The sequence below is a fragment of the Symphodus melops genome (genome assembly GCF_947650265.1).
Source record: "Symphodus melops genome assembly, contig: scaffold_304, whole genome shotgun sequence".
Lineage (NCBI taxonomy): Eukaryota > Metazoa > Chordata > Actinopteri > Labriformes > Labridae > Symphodus > Symphodus melops.
In genome coordinates, this window is record NW_027636586.1 from 2408 (window position 1) to 27500 (window position 25093).

General features: G+C 49.1%; 1 protein-coding gene across 1 annotated transcript in view; it reads left to right on the forward strand.

Moving 5' to 3' along the window:
• Positions 1-392: 392 nt before the first annotated feature.
• LOC306819333 (collagen alpha-1(XIV) chain-like) overlaps positions 393-25093 on the forward strand; it is a gene marked incomplete at its 3' end in the record, with an annotated part of 25471 nt that continues 770 nt past the window's right edge. The window contains exons 1-9 of the mRNA XM_079373114.1: positions 393-592; positions 1660-1743; positions 19685-19840; positions 19911-20030; positions 20381-20545; positions 20640-20801; positions 20918-21087; positions 22926-23052; positions 23745-23890. Coding sequence (XP_079229240.1) covers positions 412-592; positions 1660-1743; positions 19685-19840; positions 19911-20030; positions 20381-20545; positions 20640-20801; positions 20918-21087; positions 22926-23052; positions 23745-23890 — 1311 coding nt within the window. The remainder of the gene's footprint in view (positions 593-1659; positions 1744-19684; positions 19841-19910; positions 20031-20380; positions 20546-20639; positions 20802-20917; positions 21088-22925; positions 23053-23744; positions 23891-25093) is intronic.

The window sequence follows — 25093 nt, forward strand, 5'->3', positions numbered from 1 at the left end:
ACTTGATGCTGACTCGTGTGTTCTTGTCTTCCTCTGGATTGAGTTTTATTTTGAAGGGACTTGATGCTGACTCGTGTGTTCTTGTCTTCCTCTGGATTGAGTTTTATTTTGAAGGGACTTGATGCTGACTTGTGTGTTCTTGTCTTCCTCTGGATTGAGTTTTATTTTGAAGGGACTTGATGCTGACTCGTGTGTTCTTGTCTTCCTCTGGATTGAGTTTTATTTTGAAGGGACTTGATGCTGACTCGTGTGTTCTTGTCTTCCTCTGGATTGAGTTTTATTTTGAAGGGACTTGATGCTGACTCGTGTGTTCTTGTCTTCCTCTGGATTGAGTTTTATTTTGAAGGGACTTGATGCTGACTTGTGTGTTCTTGTCTTCCTCTGGATTGAGTTTTATTTTGAAGGGACTTGATGCTGACTCGTGTGTTCTTGTCTTCCTGTGGACCAGGCGCAGAGCAGAAGGAGGTGCAGCTGTCGAAGGAGGTGCTGAAGCTGAGCATCAACGACTTCGACTCGTCGAAGGAATACAACTTTGAGATCTTTGCTGTGAGTGGAGGAAAGCAGAGCAAACCTCTGCAGGCCAGGCATGAAGGTACGAGTCTGTGACGCGCCGTAGCTTTAAGACGCCATGAAGGATATACACACCTGCTCGCTCATGACCTTAGATAGATAGATAGATAGATAGATAGATAGATAGATAGATAGATAGATAGATAGATAGATAGATAGATAGATAGATAGATAGATAGATAGATAGATACTTTATTGATCCCGAGGGAAATTCAGAAATTTGGGTATTAAAGGGGCGTTTCCCTGCCGACTGAGCGGCCATCTTACGACACAGCTGGGAACCAGTGTTCAGATTAAGACTCCTGCGCTCGGCCACGCCGTCTCCTGCGCTCGGCCACGCCGTCACCTGCGCTCGGCCACGCCGTCTCCTGCGCTCGGCCACGCCGTCTCCTGCGCTCGGCCACGCCGTCTCCTGCGCTCGGCCACGCCGTCTCCTGCGCTCGGCCACGCCGTCTCCCGTGCTCAATATAAACCTCCATGTGACAGTCACCGCTGCTGGTTACTGTCTGAGGCCGTGCTGGTTTGTGGAAGTCACACCGCGAGACGAGCTGAACCTCAAACAGGCCTGGTGTCGTTGGCGTGCGTGAGTTCTGATCCAGGGTTTCCCACACGTGGACGACACTCGGGCAGGGTTTGTTTCCTTTACGGAGGGAGAGTCTGCTGGGACCTCCCCACGGTGGAAGCTTCTCGTGCCTTCATGTGGATTTGTGCCTTCAAAATAAAAGCTCTGTAAATGTAACTATTGATAACATAAGCAGGAGTTCACTCAGCGGTTTGTCTGGCATCAACATGAAACAGGGCGACCTCGTAGAGTTAGGGTCAACCACTACCTCCACCCGCTAACCCCGCCCACTCCACCATCCAGGTGAGGCGTGCTGAGGGACTCGTGCATGAAGTGATTCAGTTTGGCCTTCATGAAATAAAGCGTGGACTCGGGGAGCTCGACTTTGATCACGCTGTGTTTAATTATTAAGAGGAAGTCAGCCTCTGTTTTCCTCTCGGCTTCTTTTGGTTCCTTCTCTGGTCCGTTGGAGTCCTCCGTCCTCTCCGGCCTGATCTTTAATGAATGTCGTGTTTGTGTCCCTCCAGCTCAGCGGTCAGGCGTGGAGATGGTTCAGTCTCAGCGGGCTCCAGACGGCACAGTCACCGTGGAGAACAACGAGATCTCAGAAGGTAAGATCCGGACGGAAGCACTCCGACGTCTGGAGCGAGTCTCTGAGTGTCGTGTGGAAGACGAGCTGCCGGTCCAAAGCGTGGCGTTTCCAAAAACAGCCAAGAAGAAGAGCTGCGTGTTTAACAGCAGCTCTGACAGAAGAAGATTTCATTTGACCCTTTTCAAAGCGACGAGGTAAGTAGCAGCTGAAGGGTTTGGATCCACCTCGTAAATTAAGACCGGTTCTCCTCCGCCGTCGCTCCGTTCTGAACGCCACCTTGAAGGCCTCCTGAGGGTTTGATTACCATCGAGCCTCGATGATGACACACATCGATAGAGGAAATGAAGCGGCGTGGGGGGAAAAGGACAATTCAATCGAGAGGCTGCAACAATCAGGAAATGAGTCCAGAGCTGGATGTTGTAAACAAACCTATTATCATTAATGTGAGCGGCGTTGGAGCGGCGCACGCTGAGGTGCATAATCACACACTGCAGGAAACATGGAGACAACACGGGTAAGGCGTGTCTGAGCTGCTCTTCCACGTGTCGCAGAGGGTTTTAAAAAAGCTGCTTCTTCTCATTGTATTTGTGTCTCTGTCGGCTGCTGAACCAATCACAATTCAATAAAGATGTTGTGGAAAGAATGTGTTGATGTTTACTGGGCCGTGCGTTGTTGACACCTGATGGCGTTCCTTTGCAGCTGCTGAATGTGTGATGTGTGGCTTTGTGTAATGATGGTGCAGATGGGACTCCTGGCAGACGTCTCCAACCCAAATTACAGCTTCTGCTCTTAAAACTGTCACCATGGAATAAATACCGTCTCTCTAAATCTACGTATTAGTGCGTCTCAATCCGCCTGGAGAACCTTCTCCTCGCTCCGTCTCCTTTCAGTGTTTCCTCCTCTTGTTTCTCAAAAGGATTCAAACGTCTGCTTTCTCCCGTCCTGACGGGCTGGATCCTCTAAACCAGGTCTTTCTCCCGTCATGACGGGCTGGATCCTCTAAACCAGGTCTTTCTCCCGTCCTGACGGGCTGGATCCTCTAAACCAGGTCTTTCTCCCGTCATGACGGGCTGGATCCTCTAAACCAGGTCTTTCTCCCGTCCTGACGGGCTGGATCCTCTAAACCAGGTCTTTCTCCCGTCCTGACGGGCTGGATCCTCTAAACCAGGTCTTTCTCCCGTCCTGACGGGCTGGATCCTCTAAACCAGGTCTTTCTCCCGTCATGACGGGCTGGATCCTCTAAACCAGGTCTTTCTCCCGTCATGACGGGCTGGATCCTCTAAACCAGGTCTTTCTCCCGTCCTGACGGGCTGGATCCTCTAAACCAGGTCTTTCTCCCGTCATGACGGGCTGGATCCTCTAAACCAGGTCTTTCTCCCGTCATGACGGGCTGGATCCTCTAAACCAGGTCTTTCTCCCGTCATGACGGGCTGGATCCTCTAAACCAGGTCTTTCTCCCGTCATGACGGGCTGGATCCTCTAAACCAGGTCTTTCTCCCGTCATGACGGGCTGGATCCTCTAAACCAGGTCTTTCTCCCGTCCTGACGGGCTGGATCCTCTAAACCAGGTCTTTCTCCCGTCATGACGGGCTGGATCCTCTAAACCAGGTCTTTCTCCCGTCATGACGGGCTGGATCCTCTAAACCAGGTCTTTCTCCCGTCATGACGGGCTGGATCCTCTAAACCAGGTCTTTCTCCCGTCATGACGGGCTGGATCCTCTAAACCAGGTCTTTCTCCCGTCATGACGGGCTGGATCCTCTAAACCAGGTCTTTCTCCCGTCATGACGGGCTGGATCCTCTAAACCAGGTCTTTCTCCCGTCATGACGGGCTGGATCCTCTAAACCAGGTCTTTCTCCCGTCATGACGGGCTGGATCCTCTAAACCAGGTCTTTCTCCCGTCATGACGGGCTGGATCCTCTAAACCAGGTCTTTCTCCCGTCATGACGGGCTGGATCCTCTAAACCAGGTCTTTCTCCCGTCATGACGGGCTGGATCCTCTAAACCAGGTCTTTCTCCCGTCATGACGGGCTGGATCCTCTAAACCAGGTCTTTCTCCCGTCATGACGGGCTGGATCCTCTAAACCAGGTCTTTCTCCCGTCATGACGGGCTGGATCCTCTAAACCAGGTCTCTTCCTCTCTTCTGTTGGAAGTAGAAAAGGTCGGGAGTGACTTGGACTTAGTTTTTTTTATTCGGTGTTCTCGTTTCATTCTGACGTCCCGGGGTCCTTTAAGGGTCTTTAAAGGGTTAACTGTCGTTGGACTTTAACAGCTCCACTGCTAATAAAGGCTCATCCAAGTTAAAGGCCCCGCCCCCTTTAGTAGCCTGGTGTTCACTCTCAGAGGCCTTTAGTGACCTGAATATGACCCTGGATGTTTTTAAATCAGAGGGACATGCTGCTCACACTCTGTGACTTGTAGTCCTGTTGGATTGACTTGTAGTCCTGCTGGTTTGACTTGTAGTCCTGCTGGTTTGACTTGTAGTCCTGCTGGATTGACTTGTAGTCCTGCTGGATTGACTTGTAGTCCTGCTGGTTTGACTTGTAGTCCTGCTGGTTTGACTTGTAGTCCTGCTGGTTTGACTTGTAGTCCTGCTTGATTGACTTGTAGTCCTGCTGGTTTGACTTGTAGTCCTGCTGGTTTGACTTGTAGTCCTGCTGGTTTGACTTGTAGTCCTGCTTGATTGACTTGTAGTCCTGCTTGATTGACTTGTAGTCCTGCTGGTTTGACTTGTAGTCCTGCTGGATTGACTTGTAGTCCTGCTGTATAGACTTGTAGTCCTGCTGGTTTGACTTGTAGTCCTGCTTGATTGACTTGTAGTCCTGCTGGTTTGACTTGTAGTCCTGCTGGTTTGACTTGTAGTCCTGCTTGATTGACTTGTAGTCCTGCTGGATTGACTTGTAGTCCTGCTGGATTGACTTGTAGTCCTGCTGGTTCGACTTGTAGTCCTGCTGGATTGACTTGTAGTCCTGCTGGTTGGACTTGTAGTCCTGCTGGTTGGACTTGTAGTCCTGCTGGTTTGACTTGGCAAAAAATTAAAGTACACCCTGAAGTGCACATTTATAACCTGAGTTCACAGCACCCACGAGGCCCCCTAGTGGAGAGGGGTTTCATTACATTGAAAAACATTGATCTCAGGATTTCCCTGAATCGATACTGAATTGGGAAAATTGTAACCAGCCCTAGTAGACATGAAGTATGATCGATCCCAGCCGCCGTTATTTAAGAAATCTCTCTTTCTGACTAAAATGACTCCAAACATGACGCGATAGAGTCGCAGTCAGCAGTCTGTGTTGTTTGACCGTTCAGTGTGTCAGGTGATCAGGTGTATTACGACGTGACCGGTCAGTCGTGGAGCAGTGCGAGTCTGTTTGACCCGAGCACACGGCATAAAATAATCAACTTCTCATATTAACAATCTGCCTTCTTTAACCAGTGGAGTCGCCCCCTGCTGGCCGTGCACATTAAAGACATGGAATAATGAGGCTGCGTCTCGTTTGCTTCAGAAGCTCTCGAGAGTTTGATGACATCTGTTTAAAAAAAAGAAACTGATGAATGCAGAGAATCTTCATGGTTTCTTTAGTCGCTTGCAGACACACAAACAGTTTGGATAGATTTAGTTTGAATTATTAGTGTCATATAAATCACGTCTTAGCACCAGACGCTTACGTTCAGCTGCTGAACTGCACAACTCAGACACGAAGAAGACGCTGATCTCAGGTCGCTGTTATCTGGTGACCATCCTGACGCCACACGTTTCCCCTCTGTCTCTCCGTTACATGACAGACCAGTGAAGGTTTGACTGACACTCTTCTGATGTCAGCTGTTTCTCCAGAGAAAACTTCCAGGAGGACAGATGTTTTAGATCGAGGCGAGACTTCAGCACGAGACGAGGGAAAGTAGAGAGAGTGAAAACAGAGCAGAGAGGGAGGAGACCGGCAGCGAGTCCAAAGGGATCCGTTCCAAAACTCTTCTGAGATAATTGCAGCCAAGACGTCCATAAAAGTCGTTTTTGAGACGGTTATTGCCTCTCTGCCGTCGCATGATTGCTACCTCGAGCCCGTCGTCTTGTGTTTCCTCCTTTTATCTGTCACTCTGTGTGAAGCTGAACCATCAGGGAATGTTCTTAATGTGTGCTTACTTTAACAAACACAAGTCTAAGCAACATTAGGAAAACACGCTTTCTGCAAACGGCGCTCTCAATGTCTGACTTGACCATCTTAATCTGAATGTTTTTTTAAGGTGGTTTCATTAATGCAGCACATCTTAATTAAACACTGACCCTCAACAGTTCATCACATTTTTCCAAAAAGTCTGTGTTCAGCTTTTATTTTGTGCATCAACTGTCCTGTTTGGATACAATCCTGCTTTTATTTTGAAATAGCGTGAGGCCCTTCTGGTGGATGAAAGGTTAGGGTTTTGACTCAGCAGATACAGCTGTCACTAGAAGAGAAGAATCCCCCACATGGGGACAGGTGGTGATGTTTGTAATCGTGTAAATTATGAAGAATATAAAGTTAAAACTTTAAAGGTCACATGACCTCCTCCTCTTCAATCAGTGTCCTCGCTCCTCTTCATCATGAGTGTGAAGTGTGTTGTTGTAAATCCACTCTGATCCTGTATTTGATCATGTCTATAAACCCCTCTATTTCAGCCCTGCTCAGAACAGGCTGTTTCTGTGTCTGTAGCTTTAAATATGTAAATGAGCTGTGTCTGACCACGCCCCCTCTCTGGAAGGGCTCGGGTGTACTCGCTGCTTTCTGGCTCCATGTCCTATTGTTTACGGTGAGAAGGCAGACTCAGAGGGCAGAACAAACACCTAGCTGTGGGAGGGTCACCCACCTGGGGGAGGGGCTACTGCCCTTTGTGATGTCATGAAGGGAACATCTCCAAACGGCCTGTTTGAGCAGGCTGAAGACGGAGAGGACGGACTGTTCTCATCATTGGAGGGGTTTGGAGACGGACAGGAGACACATGTTAGAAAACTGTCAGTCAAACCAACATGGCTGACGATACCTGTTGAGAGGTGTGTGTGTGTGTGTGTGTGTGTGTGTGTGTGTGTGTGTGTGTGTGTGTGTGTGTGTGTGTGTGTGTGTGTGTGTGTGTGTGTGTGTGTGTGTGTGTGTGTGTGTGTGTGTGTGTGTGTGTGTGTGTGTGTGTGTGTGTGTGTGTGTGTGTGTGTGTGTGTGTGTGTGTGTGTGTGTCTACTTCTCCAAATAACTCCAACCAGCCGAAGGCTAAACAGGACAGATGGAGGAGCGAGGAGCCAATGATGAAACACTTTGAGTTTTTTAATATGATTCCACCTCAGTCACCTTTTTCACTCGTCTTATATGTCACACACACACACACACACACACACACACACACACACACACACACACCCATCAAAAGCCCATCACCATCCCCTCCAGCTCTGTTTTTTCATCAGCTCTCTCTCTCTCTCTCTTTGAAGACTGTTTTGCGTTACTTCCTGTGATTACGCTCTTTGGCCACACTTTGATTTATTTTTCGTCTCCCTTCTTATTAACTGCTGAATGAAGTTCTCAACATGTCGAGCATGTAACACTGAATGTACGAGTGATCATGGCAGGTCTCCAGCAGGATCAGCCTGCAGCTTTATGATCAGGCAGAGCATGTGTTGTATTATGATGATATGTAGGAGAGCTCACTCAGGCCTGGACTCTAAATGACTGATTTAATGAAAGTATACATGTTCTGAGTGTTTCCTGCTGTCTCTTTCTTCCTTCTTTTATGGGAGTAGATTTGTGTGTCTCTGCCTCCTTCCTGTCTCTGAGTTCACCTTGTCTCGCTCTGCTGTTCCTCGCTCAGCGCTGCCGCTCCGCTCCGTGCCCACACTTGCTGAATACCACAGCTATGGCCTCACAGTTGTCTCTGCTGCTGATCACACGTCTAACAGCTGCCTGCCTGACTTCACGGCTGTCAGTCTGCAGATCCGGCTGCTTATACAGCTCACCGTGTTGTTGTGTACGTCTGCTTTGCTGCGCGCTTGTCTCTGCAGGCCAAGTACTCACAGCTCTCTTACTCACGAGGCTGGCAGCTTCTCCGGCTCGTCTCTTAAAGGAACACTCTGCTCAACTCGAAGCCTGGAAGGAAGCTATGAGTTTCTCCTTCACAGAAGCATGCAGCTGGACAGCCTTTAACCTGTGGTGACCCCTCAAGTATGACCTGAGTACAAACCTCCTTTAAAGGGAAGTTTCACTGCTGCAGTTTGTAGAGGGGGTCAGGATCCATGCACCAGCACAGATACAAAGGGTCCAACGGGACATCTCCTTATAATGTAGATAATAATATGATAATATTCTGCAGTGTAAGTGTAAACCGCAGTTCCTCCAGTGTCCACTTGATGCTGCAACCCATTAATAACTATAAGAATATGGCAGTTATTATGGGGTTGTAGCTGTTAGCTCGGAGGCTAAGTCTAAAGTCTCTAATATGCTGCCCCCCCCCCTCCTCTCTCACAGGTCAGCATGTGGTGGACACTGTAGCTTCAGTGTTTAGCCAACTCTGCATGTGGTGGACGCTGTAGCTTCAGTGTTTAGCCAGCTCTGCATGTGGTGGACACTGTAGCTTCAGTGTTTAGCCAGCTCTGCATGTGGTGGACACTGTAGCTTCAGTGTTTAGCCAGCTCTGCATGTGGTGGACACTGTAGCTTCAGTGTTTAGCCAGCTCTGCATGTGGTGGACACTGTAGCTTCAGTGTTTAGCCAGCTCTGCATGTAGAGACACTGTAGCTTCAGTGTTTAGCCAGCTCTGCATGTAGAGACACTGTAGCTTCAGTGTTTAGCCAGCTCTGCATGTGGTGGACACTGTAGCTTCAGTGTTTAGCCAGCTCTGCATGTGGTGGACACTGTAGCTTCAGTGTTTAGCCAGCTCTGCATGTAGAGACACTGTAGCTTCAGTGTTTAGCCAGCTCTGCATGTAGAGACACTGTAGCTTCAGTGTTTAGCCAGCTCTGCATGTAGAGACACTGTAGCTTCAGTGTTTAGCCAGCTCTGCATGTAGAGACACTGTAGCTTCAGTGTTTAGCCAGCTCTGCATGGGTCTGTAAACCTCTCTGTGTTCTAACCTCTCTCGTGCATCCTCAGGTTAGTTGTCTTTTGCTGAAATCCTTTGCTCTCCCTGTAAACACAGTTTACAGCTGTTTGAGCTAATACGACTCTTTAAATGAATTGGACTTAAAAGCATGAAGTGAACTCTCCCATTAAAGCGTCACCTGCACCTCCTGTTGACCCTTCAGGATGAGAAACATCTGTAGTGGGACGTTCCCCTCTGATGCGTCCTCTGCCTGTGCTCCTTCAGACGGGACACTCTGTATGTCGAGGCTTGTTAGAAAATGCAGCGTTACATAATGTGTTACAGGTACTCTTTAAGGACTGGACTACATCTCTTCTCTTTGACTCTGCATTCATATTAAAGAGATGGATGTTGGGGCCCCAGTAACGTAACGCTTGGTGCTTTCTCTTTCAAATAAACGCAGAACAGTTCTGTCTCAATGGTGAAGAAAGATTTCTAATAATGTTTTTCTAGTCTGTCCCCGATGATGAGAAAAGTCCATCCTCTCCGTCTTCTGCCTGCTCCACTTTTCACAAAATGTGTGCTCAAACAGGCCGTTTGCAGATGTTCCCTTCATGACATCACAAAGGGCAGTAGCCCCTCCCCCAGGTGGGTGACACTCCCACAGCTAGGTGTTTGTTCTGCCCTCTGAGTCTGCCTTCTCACCGTAAACAATAGGACATGGAGCCAGAAAGCAGCGAGTACACCCGAGCCCTTCCAGAGAGGGGGCGTGGTCAGACACAGCTCATTTACATATTTAAAGCTACAGACACAGAAACAGCCTGTTCTGAGCAGGGCTGAAATAGAGGGGTTTATAGACATGATCAGATACAGGATCAGAGTGGATTTACAACAACACACTTCACACACATGATGAAGAGGAGCGAGGACACTGATTTCACCTGAAGACGAGGAGATGTGACCTTAAAGAGATCATGTGACCTTTATAGGGTGTTTCTTAACAGCAGTTACATCTCGGACTCCTGTAATGATACGTCACTCATTCGTTTCTTAAACAACAACCTGCGTTGATCTTTTCCAGGTTTCTTTCAGTGTTACATCCCTGGGCACCTTTTTGGCAGCCGAGCGTCAGGCGGGCGGGCGGGCAGGTGTGGACTCGCAGGTGTAACATTTCAGTCTTCTAAAAACAGACGGAGGCCCGTCTTCATTATTTCACTCTTTAAGTATATCCTGATTTGTGATCATACCTGATTGGAATCCAAACATTTCCAGGGCACGGTTCACTGATCAGTCTGAAAGACGACTGTTTGTCTGTCTTTGAGCCGTCGCTCTGACTTACATCACCGGCTTGTTGCTAAATCTACTCACCTGTGCACAGGTATGTGTGTGTGCTCCCACATTCCTCACACTCAAATGTCTCCGCAGGGAACTCAAACTGACTTCACGTGTTTTTCTAACAACTAAATCTAAACCCACTTCACGACTCCACAGAAGCTGAACATTGATGCTGCTGTGACTTCAATACACACTCTATTAATGAGACTAACACCTGCTGGGTGCACGCTGGTCATGTTTGGTCATGCATGTCCTTGGACTGCTGACCTCAAAGAGGATGTCTTAATCCTTCAGATGGATCGATCGATACTGGAGAATCCCATCGATCACCAGTTAAACCAGTGAATTTAAAACTGCATCGCTCAGATTAACAGGTGAGGAAATACTGAACGTCTCTGCAGCGTCGTTCCACCTGCAGCTAACAGTGCTGTTAGCCTGTTAGCCTGAAGGGACAGAGGACCTCCTGAACCCTCCGTCAGTCAGTCCTTACACCTGCCTCAAACTGAGCCAGTGTTTTTTGATCAGCTCGTGTTCCTGTCAGTTAAACTAAAGCTGAACTATCAGCCTCGACAGTCATGCATTGTTTAGTGACAGGAGTGAAAGTTAAAGACGACGCTCACTGACCTGCGACTTTCAACATTTTCATACCAGTGATTGCAGAAATCATCAAAAATAAAAACCATACCAAGTAATGTCTTCACCCATGTGTTCACTAAGAAGTCCTGTAACACAAATATTTAAATCCAACTTGTTCAGTGAAATCTGTCAGAGCTCGTCAACGTCGGGGATCCAGATGCTCCAGGTGGATTATGAGGGGTCAGACTGTCTCTGGGTTCATTAGGATTCTGATTCATTACAAACCCATTGTACTTAGTGTGTGTGTGTGTGTGTGTGTGTGTGTGTGTGTGTGTGTGTGTGTGTGTGTGTGTGTGTGTGTGTGTGTGTGTGTGTGTGTGTGTGTGTGTGTGTGTGTGTGTGTGTGTGTGTGTGTGTGTGTGTGTGTGTGTGTGTGTTAACAAAGTAAGAAGAGGTCAAAGGAAATCACAGTTTTGCTTCACTGAGTGTCTGTATGACATAAACAGGATAAAAGTTTGAGTTTAAATTGACACGTTTCCCCGACCACACTTTCACCACAAGCATGCAGAGAATGACTTTTCTCCCCGACGTTTATCCAGACGTGGTTCAGCTGTGCCGGGGTGTCTTTCTCTCTTTTGTTAAGAGCTCTGATTTACATTCCTGTGTTTATAATCAGGATGCTTTCACGTCGGCTGTGCGGCCTTAATGTGGGCGAGCGAGGCGTCAGTCAGACTGTGGGGCGCTGAAATGAATCTCATCAAAATGTCCATCAACAGATTTCACCAACTTCTCTCTGCAGCTTCTCCCGACTATCTCATGTTTTATAAGAAATGTTTCAGTCTGACTCCAAAAGAGCTGGAGCCAATCCCAGCTGTCACTGAGGAGAGGCGGGATTACACCCTGTCAGCTGTCAATCACAGGGCCAGACAAGCAGCCACGCTCACATTCACACCTCCAGACAGGTTAGATTAAACATGGCGTTACAGTGAAGCGTCCTGCTGCCGGTTATTTAAAGTATTTTTATTTGCAGTTTTTTGGAGCGGTAGCTTTCATCTATCTGCACATGAGCGTTGATTGATTGTTTTGTGTGAGGCTAACTCGAGCCCACCCATTACAACTCAGCAACTCAGTCGCTCTGTGGGCCCGCCCCCTGTGACAGCTATACTACGGATACATATCACACACATATCCTGAATTTTCTACAACTGGAAGCCACGCCCCCTCCCCCTCTGTGCACCCTCTAAAGCCACGCCCCCTCTGTGCACCCTCTAAAGCCATGCCCCTCCCCTCTGTGCTCCCTCTAAAGCCATGCCCCTCCCCCCTGTGCTCCCTCTAAAGCCATGACCCTCCCCTCTGTGCTCCCTCTAAAGCCATGACCCTCCCCCCTGTGCTCCCTCTAAAGCCACGCCCCCTCTGTGCACCCTCTAAAGCCATGCCCCTCCCCCCTGTGCTCCCTCTAAAGCCATGACCCTCCCCCCTGTGCACCCTCTAAAGCCATGACCCTCCCCTCTGTGCTCCCTCTAAAGCCATGACCCTCCCCTCTGTGCTCCCTCTAAAGCCATGACCCTCCCCCCTGTGCACCCTCTAAAGCCATGACCCTCCCCTCTGTGCTCCCTCTAAAGCCATGCCCCTCCCCTCTGTGCTCCCTCTAAAGCCATGACCCTCCCCCCTGTGCTCCCTCTAAAGCCACGCCTCCTCTGTGCTCCCTCTAAAGCCATGACCCTCCCCTCTGTGCTCCCTCTAAAGCCATGACCCTCCCCCCTGTGCTCCCTCTAAAGCCATGACCCTCCCCCCTGTGCACCCTCTAAAGCCATGACCCTCCCCTCTGTGCTCCCTCTAAAGCCATGACCCTCCCCTCTGTGCTCCCTCTAAAGCCATGACCCTCCCCTCTGTGCTCCCTCTAAAGCCATGACCCTCCCCCCTGTGCACCCTCTAAAGCCATGACCCTCCCCCCTGTGCACCCTCTAAAGCCACGCCTCCTCTGTGCTCCCTCTAAAGCCATGACCCTCCCCTCTGTGCTCCCTCTAAAGCCATGACCCTCCCCTCTGTGCTCCCTCTAAAGCCATGACCCTCCCCTCTGTGCACCCTCTAAAGCCATGACCCTCCCCCCTGTGCACCCTCTAAAGCCATGACCCTCCCCTCTGTGCTCCCTCTAAAGCCACGCCCCCTCCCCTCTGTGCTCCCTCTAAAGCCACGCCCCTCCCCTCTGTGCACCCTCTAAAGCCATGACCCTCCCCCCTGTGCACCCTCTAAAGCCATGACCCTCCCCCCTGTGCTCCCTCTAAAGCCATGACCCTCCCCTCTGTGCTCCCTCTAAAGCCATGACCCTCCCCCCTGTGCACCCTCTAAAGCCATGACCCTCCCCCCTGTGCTCCCTCTAAAGCCATGACCCTCCCCCCTGTGCTCCCTCTAAAGCCATGACCCTCCCCCCTGTGCACCCTCTAAAGCCATGACCCTCCCCTCTGTGCTCCCTCTAAAGCCATGACCCTCCCCTCTGTGCTCCCTCTAAAGCCATGACCCTCCCCTCTGTGCTCCCTCTAAAGCCATGACCCTCCCCCCTGTGCACCCTCTAAAGCCACGCCTCCTCTGTGCTCCCTCTAAAGCCATGACCCTCCCCTCTGTGCACCCTCTAAAGCCACGCCTCCTCTGTGCTCCCTCTAAAGCCATGACCCTCCCCTCTGTGCACCCTCTAAAGCCATGACCCTCCCCTCTGTGCTCCCTCTAAAGCCACGCCCCTCCCCTCTGTGCACCCTCTAAAGCCATGACCCTCCCCTCTGTGCACCCTCTAAAGCCACGCCCCCTCCCCATCTGTGCACCCTCTAAAGCCATGACCCTCCCCTCTGTGCTCCCTCTAAAGCCATGACCCTCCCCTCTGTGCTCCCTCTAAAGCCATGACCCTCCCCTCTGTGCACCCTCTAAAGCCATGACCCTCCCCATCTGTGCACCCTCTAAAGCCACGCCCCTCCCCTCTGTGCTCCCTCTAAAGCCATGACCCTCCCCTCTGTGCTCCCTCTAAAGCCATGACCCTCCCCTCTGTGCTCCCTCTAAAGCCATGACCCTCCCCTCTGTGCTCCCTCTAAAGCCATGACCCTCCCCATCTGTGCACCCTCTAAAGCCACGCCCCTCCCCTCTGTGCACCCTCTAAAGCCATGCCCCTCCCCTCTGTGGGGGGACATTGATGAGCGCTGCGACTCCACGCCTTGAGCTGAACATGTTTGAACGTTGATGCACTCCGGCCAGCGAGCTGCATCGAAGACAAAAACATGTTGGAGCTGTTCTCACAGTGTTTGATAAATGGTGTTAATAAAGGCTGAGCAGGTGAACACCTGACCTTCAGCAGGCCCCAGGTGAACACCTGACCTTCAGCAGGCCCCAGGTGAACACCTGACCTTCAGCAGGCCCCAGGTGAACACCTGACCTTCAGCAGGCCCCAGGTGAACACCTGACCTTCAGCAGGCCCCAGGTGAACACCTGACCTTCAGCAGGCCCCAGGTGAACACCTGACCTTCAGCAGGCCCCAGGTGAACACCTGACCTTCAGCAGGCCCCAGGTGAAGAATCAGCATGTACAAACACAGACTCAGTGTGACATAGAGCCTCACACATAGCAGAGGGATTCACCGATGAATCGAGTGTGCAGAGCGCTGCGAAGGCCGCAGAGGAGACGAGGTGTTGATTTAGACCTGAGAGAGAGAGAGAGCTCACGGAGGCTCCGGCAGCTTCTATTGGACAGAGTTTAGATCAGAGCAGCTCCACTCACAGCTGTCAATCAAACCAGGCTGTGGACCAATCAACCACACAGAGACCTCTTCAAAAGGAGGGTCTGAGTCCCCTTTTAGACCTGCAGGAAGTCCCCACCATGGGCTCCCTCTGCTCATCATCACTGAACATTAAAGACCACACAAGAACCTGACCTGGTTCAGCTTCCTGCTTCAGGAGGACTAATGTGGTCCTGCTTCAGGAGGACTAATGTGGTCCTGCTTCAGGAGGATTAACGTGGTCCTGGTTCAGGAGGACTAATGTGGTCCTGCTTCAGGAGGACTAATGTGGTCCTGCTTCAGGAGGATTAACGTGGTCCTGGTTCAGGAGGATTAACATGGTCCTGGTTCAGGAGGACTAATGTGGTCCTGCTTCAGGAGGATTAACGTGGTCCTGGTTCAGGAGGATTAACATGGTCCTGGTTCAGGAGGACTAATGTGGTCCTGCTTCAGGAGGACTAATGTGGTCCTGCTTCAGGAGGATTAACGTGGTCCTGGTTCAGGAGGACTAATGTGGTCCTGCTTCAGGAGGACTAATGTGGTCCTGCTTCAGGAGGATTAACGTGGTCCTGGTTCAGGAGGATTAACATGGTCCTGGTTCAGGAGGACTAATGTGGTCCTGCTTCAGGAGGACTAATGTGGTCCTGCTTCAGGAGGACTAATGTGGTCCTGCTTCAGGAGGATTAACGTGGTCCTGGTTCATGAGGACTAATGTGGTCCTGGTTCAGGAGGACTAATGTGGTCCTGCTTCAGGAGGATTAACGTGGTCCTGGTTCATGAGGACTAATGTGGTCATGGTTCAAGAGGATTAACGTGGTCCTGCTTCAGGAGGACTAATGTGGTCCTGGTTCAGGAGGATTAACGTGGTCCTGCTTCAGGAGGACTAATGTGGTCCTGGTTCAGGAGGACTAATGTGGTCCTGGTTCAGGAGGACTAATGTGGTCCTGCTTCAGGAGGATTAACGTGGTCCTGGTTCATGAGGACTAATGTGGTCATGGTTCAAGAGGATTAACGTGGTCCTGCTTCAGGAGGACTAATGTGGTCCTGGTTCAGGAGGATTAACGTGGTCCTGCTTCAGGAGGACTAATGTGATCCTGGTTCAGGAGGACTAATGTGGTCCTGGTTCAGGAGGACTAATGTGGTCCTGCTTCATGAGGACTAATGTGGTCCTGCTTCAGGAGGATTAACGTGGTCCTGGTTCAGGAGGACTAATGTGGTCCTGGTGAACCAGGATTACCACACACACACACCTGTGTGAAACTTCCCTGTTTGTTCTCTTTTTTCAGTTTTGTGAGAGCTCGTTAAAAAACTCACAATCCTTTTGTCTGTCTTTAACACACACACACACACACACACACACACACACACACACACACACACACACACACACACACACACAGGTGTAGAGTGCAGTGTGATCCACGTACCTGTGAAGGTCGCTGACAGGTGTGTAGTGGAAGTCTGACTGGAGCACACCTCCTTCCTCCCTCCTTCAGTTAAAGTGGAAACATTCAGAATAACTGAGGAACTCTGGGTAATGTAGTCCTTTTTGTTGAACCACACAATAGACGGTCAAACGTTTGCTGCTCATTTAATGTTTGTATTGAAGATTAGGAGTCACTGCTCGTATGAGGTGGACGATCAGGAGCCGAGGACGCTGAATATCTGTCCATGCAGTGACTGTGACCAGCAGCTGCTCAAGGACGATCAATACTTTATCTTATCAATTTATTATCTTATTGATACTTTATTGATCCCGAGGGAAATTTAAGAAAGGCTGTCGAGGCTGTCTGTGAAGTTCTCAGAGAGGCAGCTGTGTGTCCCCAGCAGAGGGCGCTATATTGATCCCAACAGACAGGACAGAGTGCGGAGCGCTCAGTGACTTTCATGTTTAAAGCTGTTTACACAAACATATCGGACGATATATCCAAAACTAAATACCGTAGTTTTAACACACCAGGTTTCTTTTTTTTTTTACACATTTTTATTGAACTTTAGACAAAATTCGTACAATGTGACACAGATGGCGGCGCCTCACAATGCTCGCATTTCGTAACAAACAAGGCGTGCACACTGTGACATTAAACATGAGCTTTTTCAAAAGGGCAGCAATTATCTTTTTTAATATGAACCCCATATGAGCCCACCCAAAACAAAACCTTATAGCAATAAAGTCAAAATTAAATAAACACACGAGGTTTCTCAAGGTATGGAAGGATGTTACACGTCCTTCTCACAGTGGGCGGAGCTTGTTCCTCTGCACAGGCTGAACTCCACACAGGACGGATTAGTGTCTCATGGAGGTTTACTGTGCAGAATGTTTACTGAGACTAAATTTAGCTCTGTGGCATGGCAGCATTCGTTCCTGCAGACTGTGCATGTGACAGTTATTATGTATGTGCAGCCTTTATTTTCCCTTTGTGCTGAGCGGGCTTGTTTACTGCACCGCCGTCAGACGTTTCAGCACCTGGGAGCGGCACTCTCGCTGCCACAGAGGCGTCCTCGGTGCAAACGAGAGCTCGGCGCTTTGCTCGAGGGCTCCCTCGTGACGCCACATGAGAGAGTTCATTTCCTGTTCAGATTTCCATATTTTTGTTTGGTGATCAAGACGCCTGAAGTCGATGACACAGTTACATTTCAAACCCGTGCCCTCTTTCACTTCTCTGAACATGTTGCTTCAGCAAACAGAGATGCTCAGCTCACAGTCTCATCCAGAGCTCAGAGGTGTTCATGAAGGAGTGAGTTCTCCTTTGAACATCTGTGATTGGTGTTAAAGTCAGTTAGCCGAGGTGTCCCACTCCTGCATATATCCTGCAGGAGTGTGAAAGCAGCCTGTGAAACATGTTGACACTCTGTGAGTTGGATTTAAAGGCCCTGAGGTGTGAGCGCTCACCTTTGACCCTGCAGCTTGTGGTTGACCTTGGAGTTGCAGCTCTGACTTTGTTGCCTCGAGGAGTTAGCTTAGCTTTGATCTCTCTCTCTCTCTGCTGGACTTTTTTGCGTTTTGCACACTTGATAAATCTAATGTAGAACTTAAGCCACTTCACTCTGAACCTTTGGTAATGATTCTCCCCGGCTGCTGACAGGTCGTTTCCCATAATGCAGTGCCACAGAGCTGGTCCTCACAAAACTATGGGCACAGGAACATGGAGGAGAGGATTGTGGGTAATATGTTTAAATGACACTGAAACTAGCAGGAGCATTAATTAGATTTGTCTTCTTTGATCTTCTCTGCTTCACAGTACAAGTTTACGTTCTCATCATCTCGTCTTGTTTTTTGTGTTATTGGTGTTTAGAACAGCAGCCTCAGAGAAGAGCCAAGAACCCAGAGAGAGAGAAAGGAAAGATGGAGCTAAAAACAACCGAGACACGTCTATGTTTAACCTTATGAAAGCATCGTTAACACCTCTGTTTGATCCCCCCCCCCCCCACTTAGTATTTCCCTTCCATTGAAACAGGAAGCTGGCACACTTCTCTTTCTGAACAATCATGCTTCCTGCTTCTATAAAGAAGAGATCTACTGATCTGTAGTTCTTTGTGATCTTGTAGTTCTCTGTGATCTTGTAGTTCTTCCTGTGATCTTGTAGTTCTCTGTGATCTTGTAGTTCTCTGTGATCTTGTAGTTCTCTGTGATCTTGTAGTTCTTCCTGTGATCTTGTAGTTCTTCCTGTGATCTTGTAGTTCTCTGTGATCTTGTAGTTCTTCCTGTGATCTTGTAGTTCTTCCTGTGATCTTGTAGTTCTCTGTGATCTTGTAGTTCTTCCTGTGATCTTGTAGTTCTCTGTGATCTTGTAGTTCTTCCTGTGATCTTGTAGTTCTTCCTGTGATCTTGTAGTTCTCTGTGATCTTGTAGTTCTTCCTGTGATCTTGTAGTTCTCTGTGATCTTGTAGTTCTCTGTGATCTTGTAGTTCTTCCTGTGATCTTGTAGTTCTTCCTGTGATCTTGTAGTTCTCTGTGATCTTGTAGTTCTTCCTGTGATCTTGTAGTTCTTCCTGTGATCTTGTAGTTCTCTGTGATCTTGTAGTTCTTCCTGTGATCTTGTAGTTCTTCCTGTGATCTTGTAGTTCTTCCTGTGATCTTGTAGTTCTTCCTGTGATCTTGTAGTTCTTCCTGTGATCTTGTAGTTCTCTGTGATCTTGTAGTTCTTCCTGTGATCTTGTAGTTCTTCCTGTGATCTTGTAGTTCTCTGTGATCTTGTAGTTCTTCCTGTGATCTTGTAGTTCTTCCTGTGATCTTGTAGTTCTTCCTGTGATCTTGTAGTTCTTCCTGTGATCTTGTAGTTCTTCCTGTGATCTTGTAGTTCTCTGTGATCTTGTAGTTCTGTCTGAGCACACCTGTGGAGTGAGGATGGTGGATGTGAGTGAGAAGTGCTCTGTTACTTTGCATGGAGGGAAGATGGTTGTGATGAGGCGTTTTGGCGACATTGGTGGACACTAGCCTGATACAAGTTGATAAATGTTCTCACTGTTCTTCAGCTGAGAGACACCTGCAGAGACCAGCTGACAGTGTCGAGCAGGCTGCAGGCTTTATAGTGTCACTGATGAAGTCGTGTTAGCGGTGACACACAGACTCCTGTGTGAGAGCGAGGACGAGCTCTAAATTCCAACACTGTACAGACTTGTAGGAGTGATACACTTCAGAGCTCCTGTCATTGACGAATGAAATGACACACACACACACACACACACACACACACACACTCTGATACTTTGAAACATGCTGTAACATGAAGGTTATCCACCTGCAGGATAAGAAGGAGTTTGCACATCATGACGCTCTGTGCCAAACGTGTCACATTGAAAGTCTGTGTCTGATGCTCATTTGTCTCAGACGGCTGAAGTGGTCTTTGCTTAATCCGGTGTGAAGATAAACCATGGTCTTCTTTTGGCCTGGCGGCGTCTCGACTCGGGTTTCTTCAGTTTTCAGATTATTTAAGGAAAGGTTGCAGGGCACGAAGCGCTCTCACGCAGACTCTCTTCATGTCTCAGCTTCACACCCAGGAATCTTCTAGTAAAACAAACTGTCTGTAGAGACCAGCAACACTTCTGCTGTCGTGCTGAAGACAAGACTCAAATACATCTTCTTCTCCCTGTGCTTCAGTCTCTGCTGACTTCACTGATGAAACAGCAGCTCATACATGAGAGTACAGTCAGGAGTTTTCGGCCCTCACAGTGATACAGTTTAATTGGACTTTAAAGCTGTTCTGAGAGTGACCACCAGGGGGCGGGACGTATGTCTCTGTGTTTCTCTGCAGCTGAAGAGTTTATGTGCAAGACGTCGGCCATTTCCGACATCGTCATTCTGGTGGACGGCTCCTGGAGTATCGGACGCATCAACTTCAGGCTGGTCCGGACCTTCCTGGAAAACCTGGTCCGGGCCTTCAATGTGGACTTTGACCAGACCAGGATCGGTACGCTGCTTCTACTCCTCTGTATTCTGTAGGCTGTTGATGGTTTCATGACTCCTGGCTGTTTGTGCAGGCTTGGCTCAGTACAGCGGAGACCCCCGGATCGAGTGGCACCTGAACACTCACACCACCAAAGAGGCCGTGATCGACGCTGTGAAGAACCTGCCGTATAAAGGAGGGAACACTCTGACAGGTGAGCTGGACCCTCAGTGCTCCTGCAGGAGGCGCTGGACCCTCAATGCTCCTGCAGGGGGCGCTGGACCCTCAAGGCTCCTGCAGGAGGCGCTGGACCCTCAATGCTCCTGCAGGGGGCGCTGGACCCTCAAGGCTCCTGCAGGGGGCGCTGGACCCTCAAGGCTCCTGCAGGAGGCGCTGGACCCTCAGTGCTCCTGCAGGAGGCGCTGGACCCTCAGTGCTCCTGCAGGAGGCGCTGGACCCTCAGTGCTCCTGCAGGAGGCGCTGGACCCTCAGTGCTCCTGCAGGGGGCGCTGGACCCAGAGCCACGCCCCTCACATCTCATGTTTCCCTTTGTTGTGTCTCCAGGTCTGGCTCTCACCTTCATCCTGGAGAACAGTTTCAAACCCGAGTCCGGATCCAGAGTCGGCGTTCCAAAGATCGGAATCCTCATCACTGACGGGAAGTCTCAGGATGACGTGATCCCCCCCGCCCAGAGCCTGAGGGACGCCGGGATCGAGCTGTTCGCCATCGGTAACGCCGAATCTCTCTGAAGTTCATCAGTCGGTCCTGAAACGTAAAGATCAGGAGAGTTTGCTCACCTGGCTCCGCCCCCTCTCCCCTCCAGGTGTGAAAAACGCAGACGAGAACGAGCTGAAGGCCATCGCCTCGCCGCCGGAGGAAACTCACGTTTACAACGTGGCCGACTTCAGCGTGATGAGCAACATCGTGGAGGGCCTCACCAAGACCGTGTGCGAGCGAGTGGACCAGCTGGACAAGCAGATCAAAGGTGAAGCAGCAGCACGCACGCCGCTCAGACCGTCAGTAACCAATCACCAGCAAGGCTGAGCTGTGAGGGCGGAGTCTTCCTTCCCTGATTTATGTCTCACTTCCTTTTTCCTCCAGAGGGCGGAGAACCGGCCCCTCCCCCCGCCGCTGTGGCTCCGCCCCGCGACATCAAAACATCTGACATCACAGCACGCAGTTTCCGGGTGACGTGGAGCCACGCGCCCGGCCAGGTGGAGAAATACCGGGTGGTGTATTACCCGGCCAGCGGAGGAGCGCCGGAAGAAAAGGTGAAACGAGCGACTTTACAGCGTCCGCAGAGCGGCGGCGGCGTTGCCCGGCGGCTGTTGATGGTTTTTGTGGTCACGTTTTGGCGAAGTGTGTTTAAGCTTCATTTAGTCACATGACGTCGGGCGTCTTCCTTCCTGATTCCTGAAAAGCTCTGTGACATCATCATGATCAGAACTCAAACAGTGATTGGAAACGAGAGGTGGGTCAATAAATCTTTAGATAATCAGTGAAGACTCTGTGTCAGTCTCTCCCCGCACGTTTAAACCGGGTCGACCCTGAGGGGGCGTGTCCTTCACTACAAATGAATTATTATTATTATTATTTAGACGTTTTCCTTCTCATCACAGACATGAGGTGAAAAAACATCCAATCAGTGCTCTCGATTTAAAAACTCTGAGTAGACCTGAAGTGTGTGAATCATCCTGTGACTGTTGACCAAACGCCCTGAAAGGTCAAAGGTGTCTTTAATGTCTCGTCACGCTGTGGAGCTCTTTATAAATCTGTTTGTTTCCAGCTGAGCTTTATTGTCAGGTAGTCTGCTCACATTCTGGACTCAGGCAGGGCGGCCATCTTTAAGTCCTGTTTATCCTCTTTGATGTTTGTTTCCACTCCGGGCTGGAAAACTGAAGCTTTCATCAAATCTGATCTGATACGGTGGATTTAAAGCTGTGTGGAGGAGAAGGCCTGCAGCAGCATGTTCTACTCTACTCTATTCTACTCTATTCTACTCTACTCTATTCTACTCTATTCTATTCTACTCTACTCTATTCTACTCTACTCTATTCTATTCTACTCTACTCTATTCTATTCTACTCTACTCTATTCTATTCTACTCTATTCTATTCTACTCTATTCTATTCTACTCTACTCTATTCTATTCTTCTCTATTCTATTCTACTCTATTCTACTCTACTCTACTCTACTCTATTCTATTCTACTCTACTCTATTCTACTCTACTCTATTCTATTCTACTCTATTCTATTCTACTCTACTCTATTCTATTCTTCTCTATTCTATTCTACTCTATTCTACTCTACTCTACTCTATTCTACTCTATTCTACTCTACTCTATTCTACTCTACTCTATTCTACTCTACTCTATTCTATTCTACTCTACTCTATTCTACTCTACTCTATTCTATTCTTCTCTATTCTATTCTACTCTATTCTACTCTACTCTACTCTATTCTATTCTACCCTACTCTATTCTATTCTACTCTATTCTACTCTACTCTTCTCTATTCTATTATCTTCTACTCTACTCTACTCTATTCTATTCTTCTCTATTCTATTCTACTCTTCTCTACTCTATTCTACTCTATTCTATTCTTCTCTATTCTACTCTATTCTACTCTACTCTATTCTACTCTACTCTATTCTACTCTACTCTATTCTATTCTACTCTATTCTACTCTACTCTATTCTATTATCTTCTACTCTACTCTACTCTATTCTACTCTACTCTATTCTATTCTACTCTATTCTACTCTACTCTACTCTTCTCTATTCTATTATCTTCTACTCTATTCTATTCTATTCTACTCTTCTCTACTCTATTCTACTCTTCTCTACTCTACTCTATTCTACTCTACTCTACTCTACTCTACTCTACTCTACTCTACTCTACTCTACTCTATTCTATGTGCTGATGAGGAACATCTCAGAAACCAGCTGACCGTGTGTGTGTGTGTGTGTGTGTGTGTGTGTGTGTGTGTGTGTGTGTGTGTGTGTGTGTGTGTGTGTGTGTGTGTGTGTGTGTGTGTGTGTGTGTGTGTGTGTGTGTGTGTGTGTGTGTGTGTGTGTGTGTGTGTGTGTGTGTGTGTGTGTGTGTTCCAGGTGGTGTCGGGCACAGAGAACAGTGTGGAGCTCACCTACCTGAACTCTCTCACTGAGTACCAAGTGGCTGTTTTTGCGATTTACCGCAGCTCAGCGAGCGAGGGCCTGAGAGGAAGCGCCACCACACGTGAGTTAGACTTCAAGGGGGGGGTCTCTGAGGGAGGGGGGGGGGGGGATCTCTGAGGGAGGGGGGGGGGGGGATCTCTGAGGGAGGGGGGGGTCTCTGAGGGAGGGAGGGGGGGTCTCTGAGGGAGGGGGGGGTCTCTGAGGGAGGGGGGGGGATCTCTGAGGGAGGGGGGGGGATCTCTGAGGGAGGGGGGGGGTCTCTGAGGGAGGGGGGGGAGATCTCTGAGGGAGGGGGGGGATCTCTGAGGGAGGGGGGATTATGGCAACAGTCCGTGTGAGTGACACGGAGCGAGGAGGATGTGAGAACAACACCCGAAAAATACAGAGCGCCGTGATGTCAGCGGCGCCTTTCAGACGTGTTGAAGGATTCTCGGCACTCAGCGCTCGGAGCGGCCGCACAGACACGGCAGAATGCGTTTATAATGATGCTGAAAACCCTCGACGCGAGGTGGACACAGGCTCCGCCCCCTGGCGTCAGGGCGCTGTCAGCGATGATTGGCTCTTTGGCTCAGCGCTGCACAGATCGCGTCTCGTGTACAGACGCGTTGAAACTGGCGTCAGATAAAACCGTGTTTAGTTTTGAGGACATTTAGAGGCGGGGCTAAGGAGAGCTAGCTCGTTAGCATAAAGGATAGCGTCTTTGAGAGGAACATCCTGGTCTTGTTCAGCGTGTCGTGTGTTTGCGTCCTGCAGTGGCGCTGCCCATGGTCAACAACCTGGAGCTGTTTGACATCACTCACAGCACCATGAGGGTCCGATGGAAGACCGCCGCCGGGGCTTCTGGGTACATGATCCTGTACGCCCCGCTGACTGAGGGAGACCCTGCAGACGAGAAGGAGGTGAGGGTGTTTATTTCTCCTCTTGAACCTGATTGGTCAGCGGACCTGCTAACGGGCTTCAGCTCACACTTTGATTCTGGGGGAAACTCGTCCGGAGGCTTCAGTACAGAATAAACCAGAGAGAGAGAAAACACAAGGTCAAACGTGGCGTGAAGATCCGTGACCCTTTAGCCGAGTATTTCCTCGCAGACAGAGAAAGGCTGATGAGATTCCTTTGTGTGACTGGAGAGACACTTTTCACTTTGACATTTGTTCAAATCAACTTTCAAACAAAAAAAAATAGATTTCTTTCAAAAAGAAATGAGAGCAAACGGACGCTGCTTCATGAGAATGTGTTTCTCTTCCCGCTGTGAGTCCGTCTCTATTGTAGAGCGAGGACAGGAAACAGGAAGGAGAGAGCGTCCAGTAAAGTGCAAACCCGGGCCGCCTCCCTCCGTGCACGAGACAACACACACACACACACACACACACACACACACACACACACACACACACACACTGCCTGTGTGATAAGGCTGAACGATTTAGGCTGATCGAAATCGACTTTAGAAAACGTGATCACGTGATCACCAAAGGTTTTTGGCAGCGCTTCTCCTGACTGACCCAGGAGCTGTTGTCAGTTTACACACACACGCCGTCTATTCTGCGCATGCGTGTGTGTGTGACTTCTTTAGCCTGACACACAGCTCCACAGATAGCTCACAGTTTTCCTCCAATAAAGAAGCTGAAGTTTCTTTGTCCAGTCTTTAATAAAAGAAGCTGTAAAACTAAACAGACATCAAACACAAGTTATTCATCTCATAATATGCTAAACTACCGAAAAGTCCGCTAGCTTGATGCTAACGTCTATGAGAATTTGAATAGGAATGCTAGCGGTTAGCATCGCGAATGTATCAATCGTTGTCTCATGTTGTAACTTTATTAAACATACTCAAAATAAACAATGAAAGACCTGAACATGAAATGAAGCTCACAGGTAAATGTTTCAGCTGTATGGCTAGAAGAAAATATGAGACATTGTTAGCTTCTCCTGTTTCATAACTTCTGTGAACTAAGTCACCTACGGCAACCCCAAAGGCCCAAAATATATATCAACACTTCAGAGCAGGTTTCTGTCAAACTGACACTAAAAACAAGAACATCACACCATCTGTGTGTTTCTTCTTAATAAATAAATCTGAAATCAATTCTTAACTTTAGTTT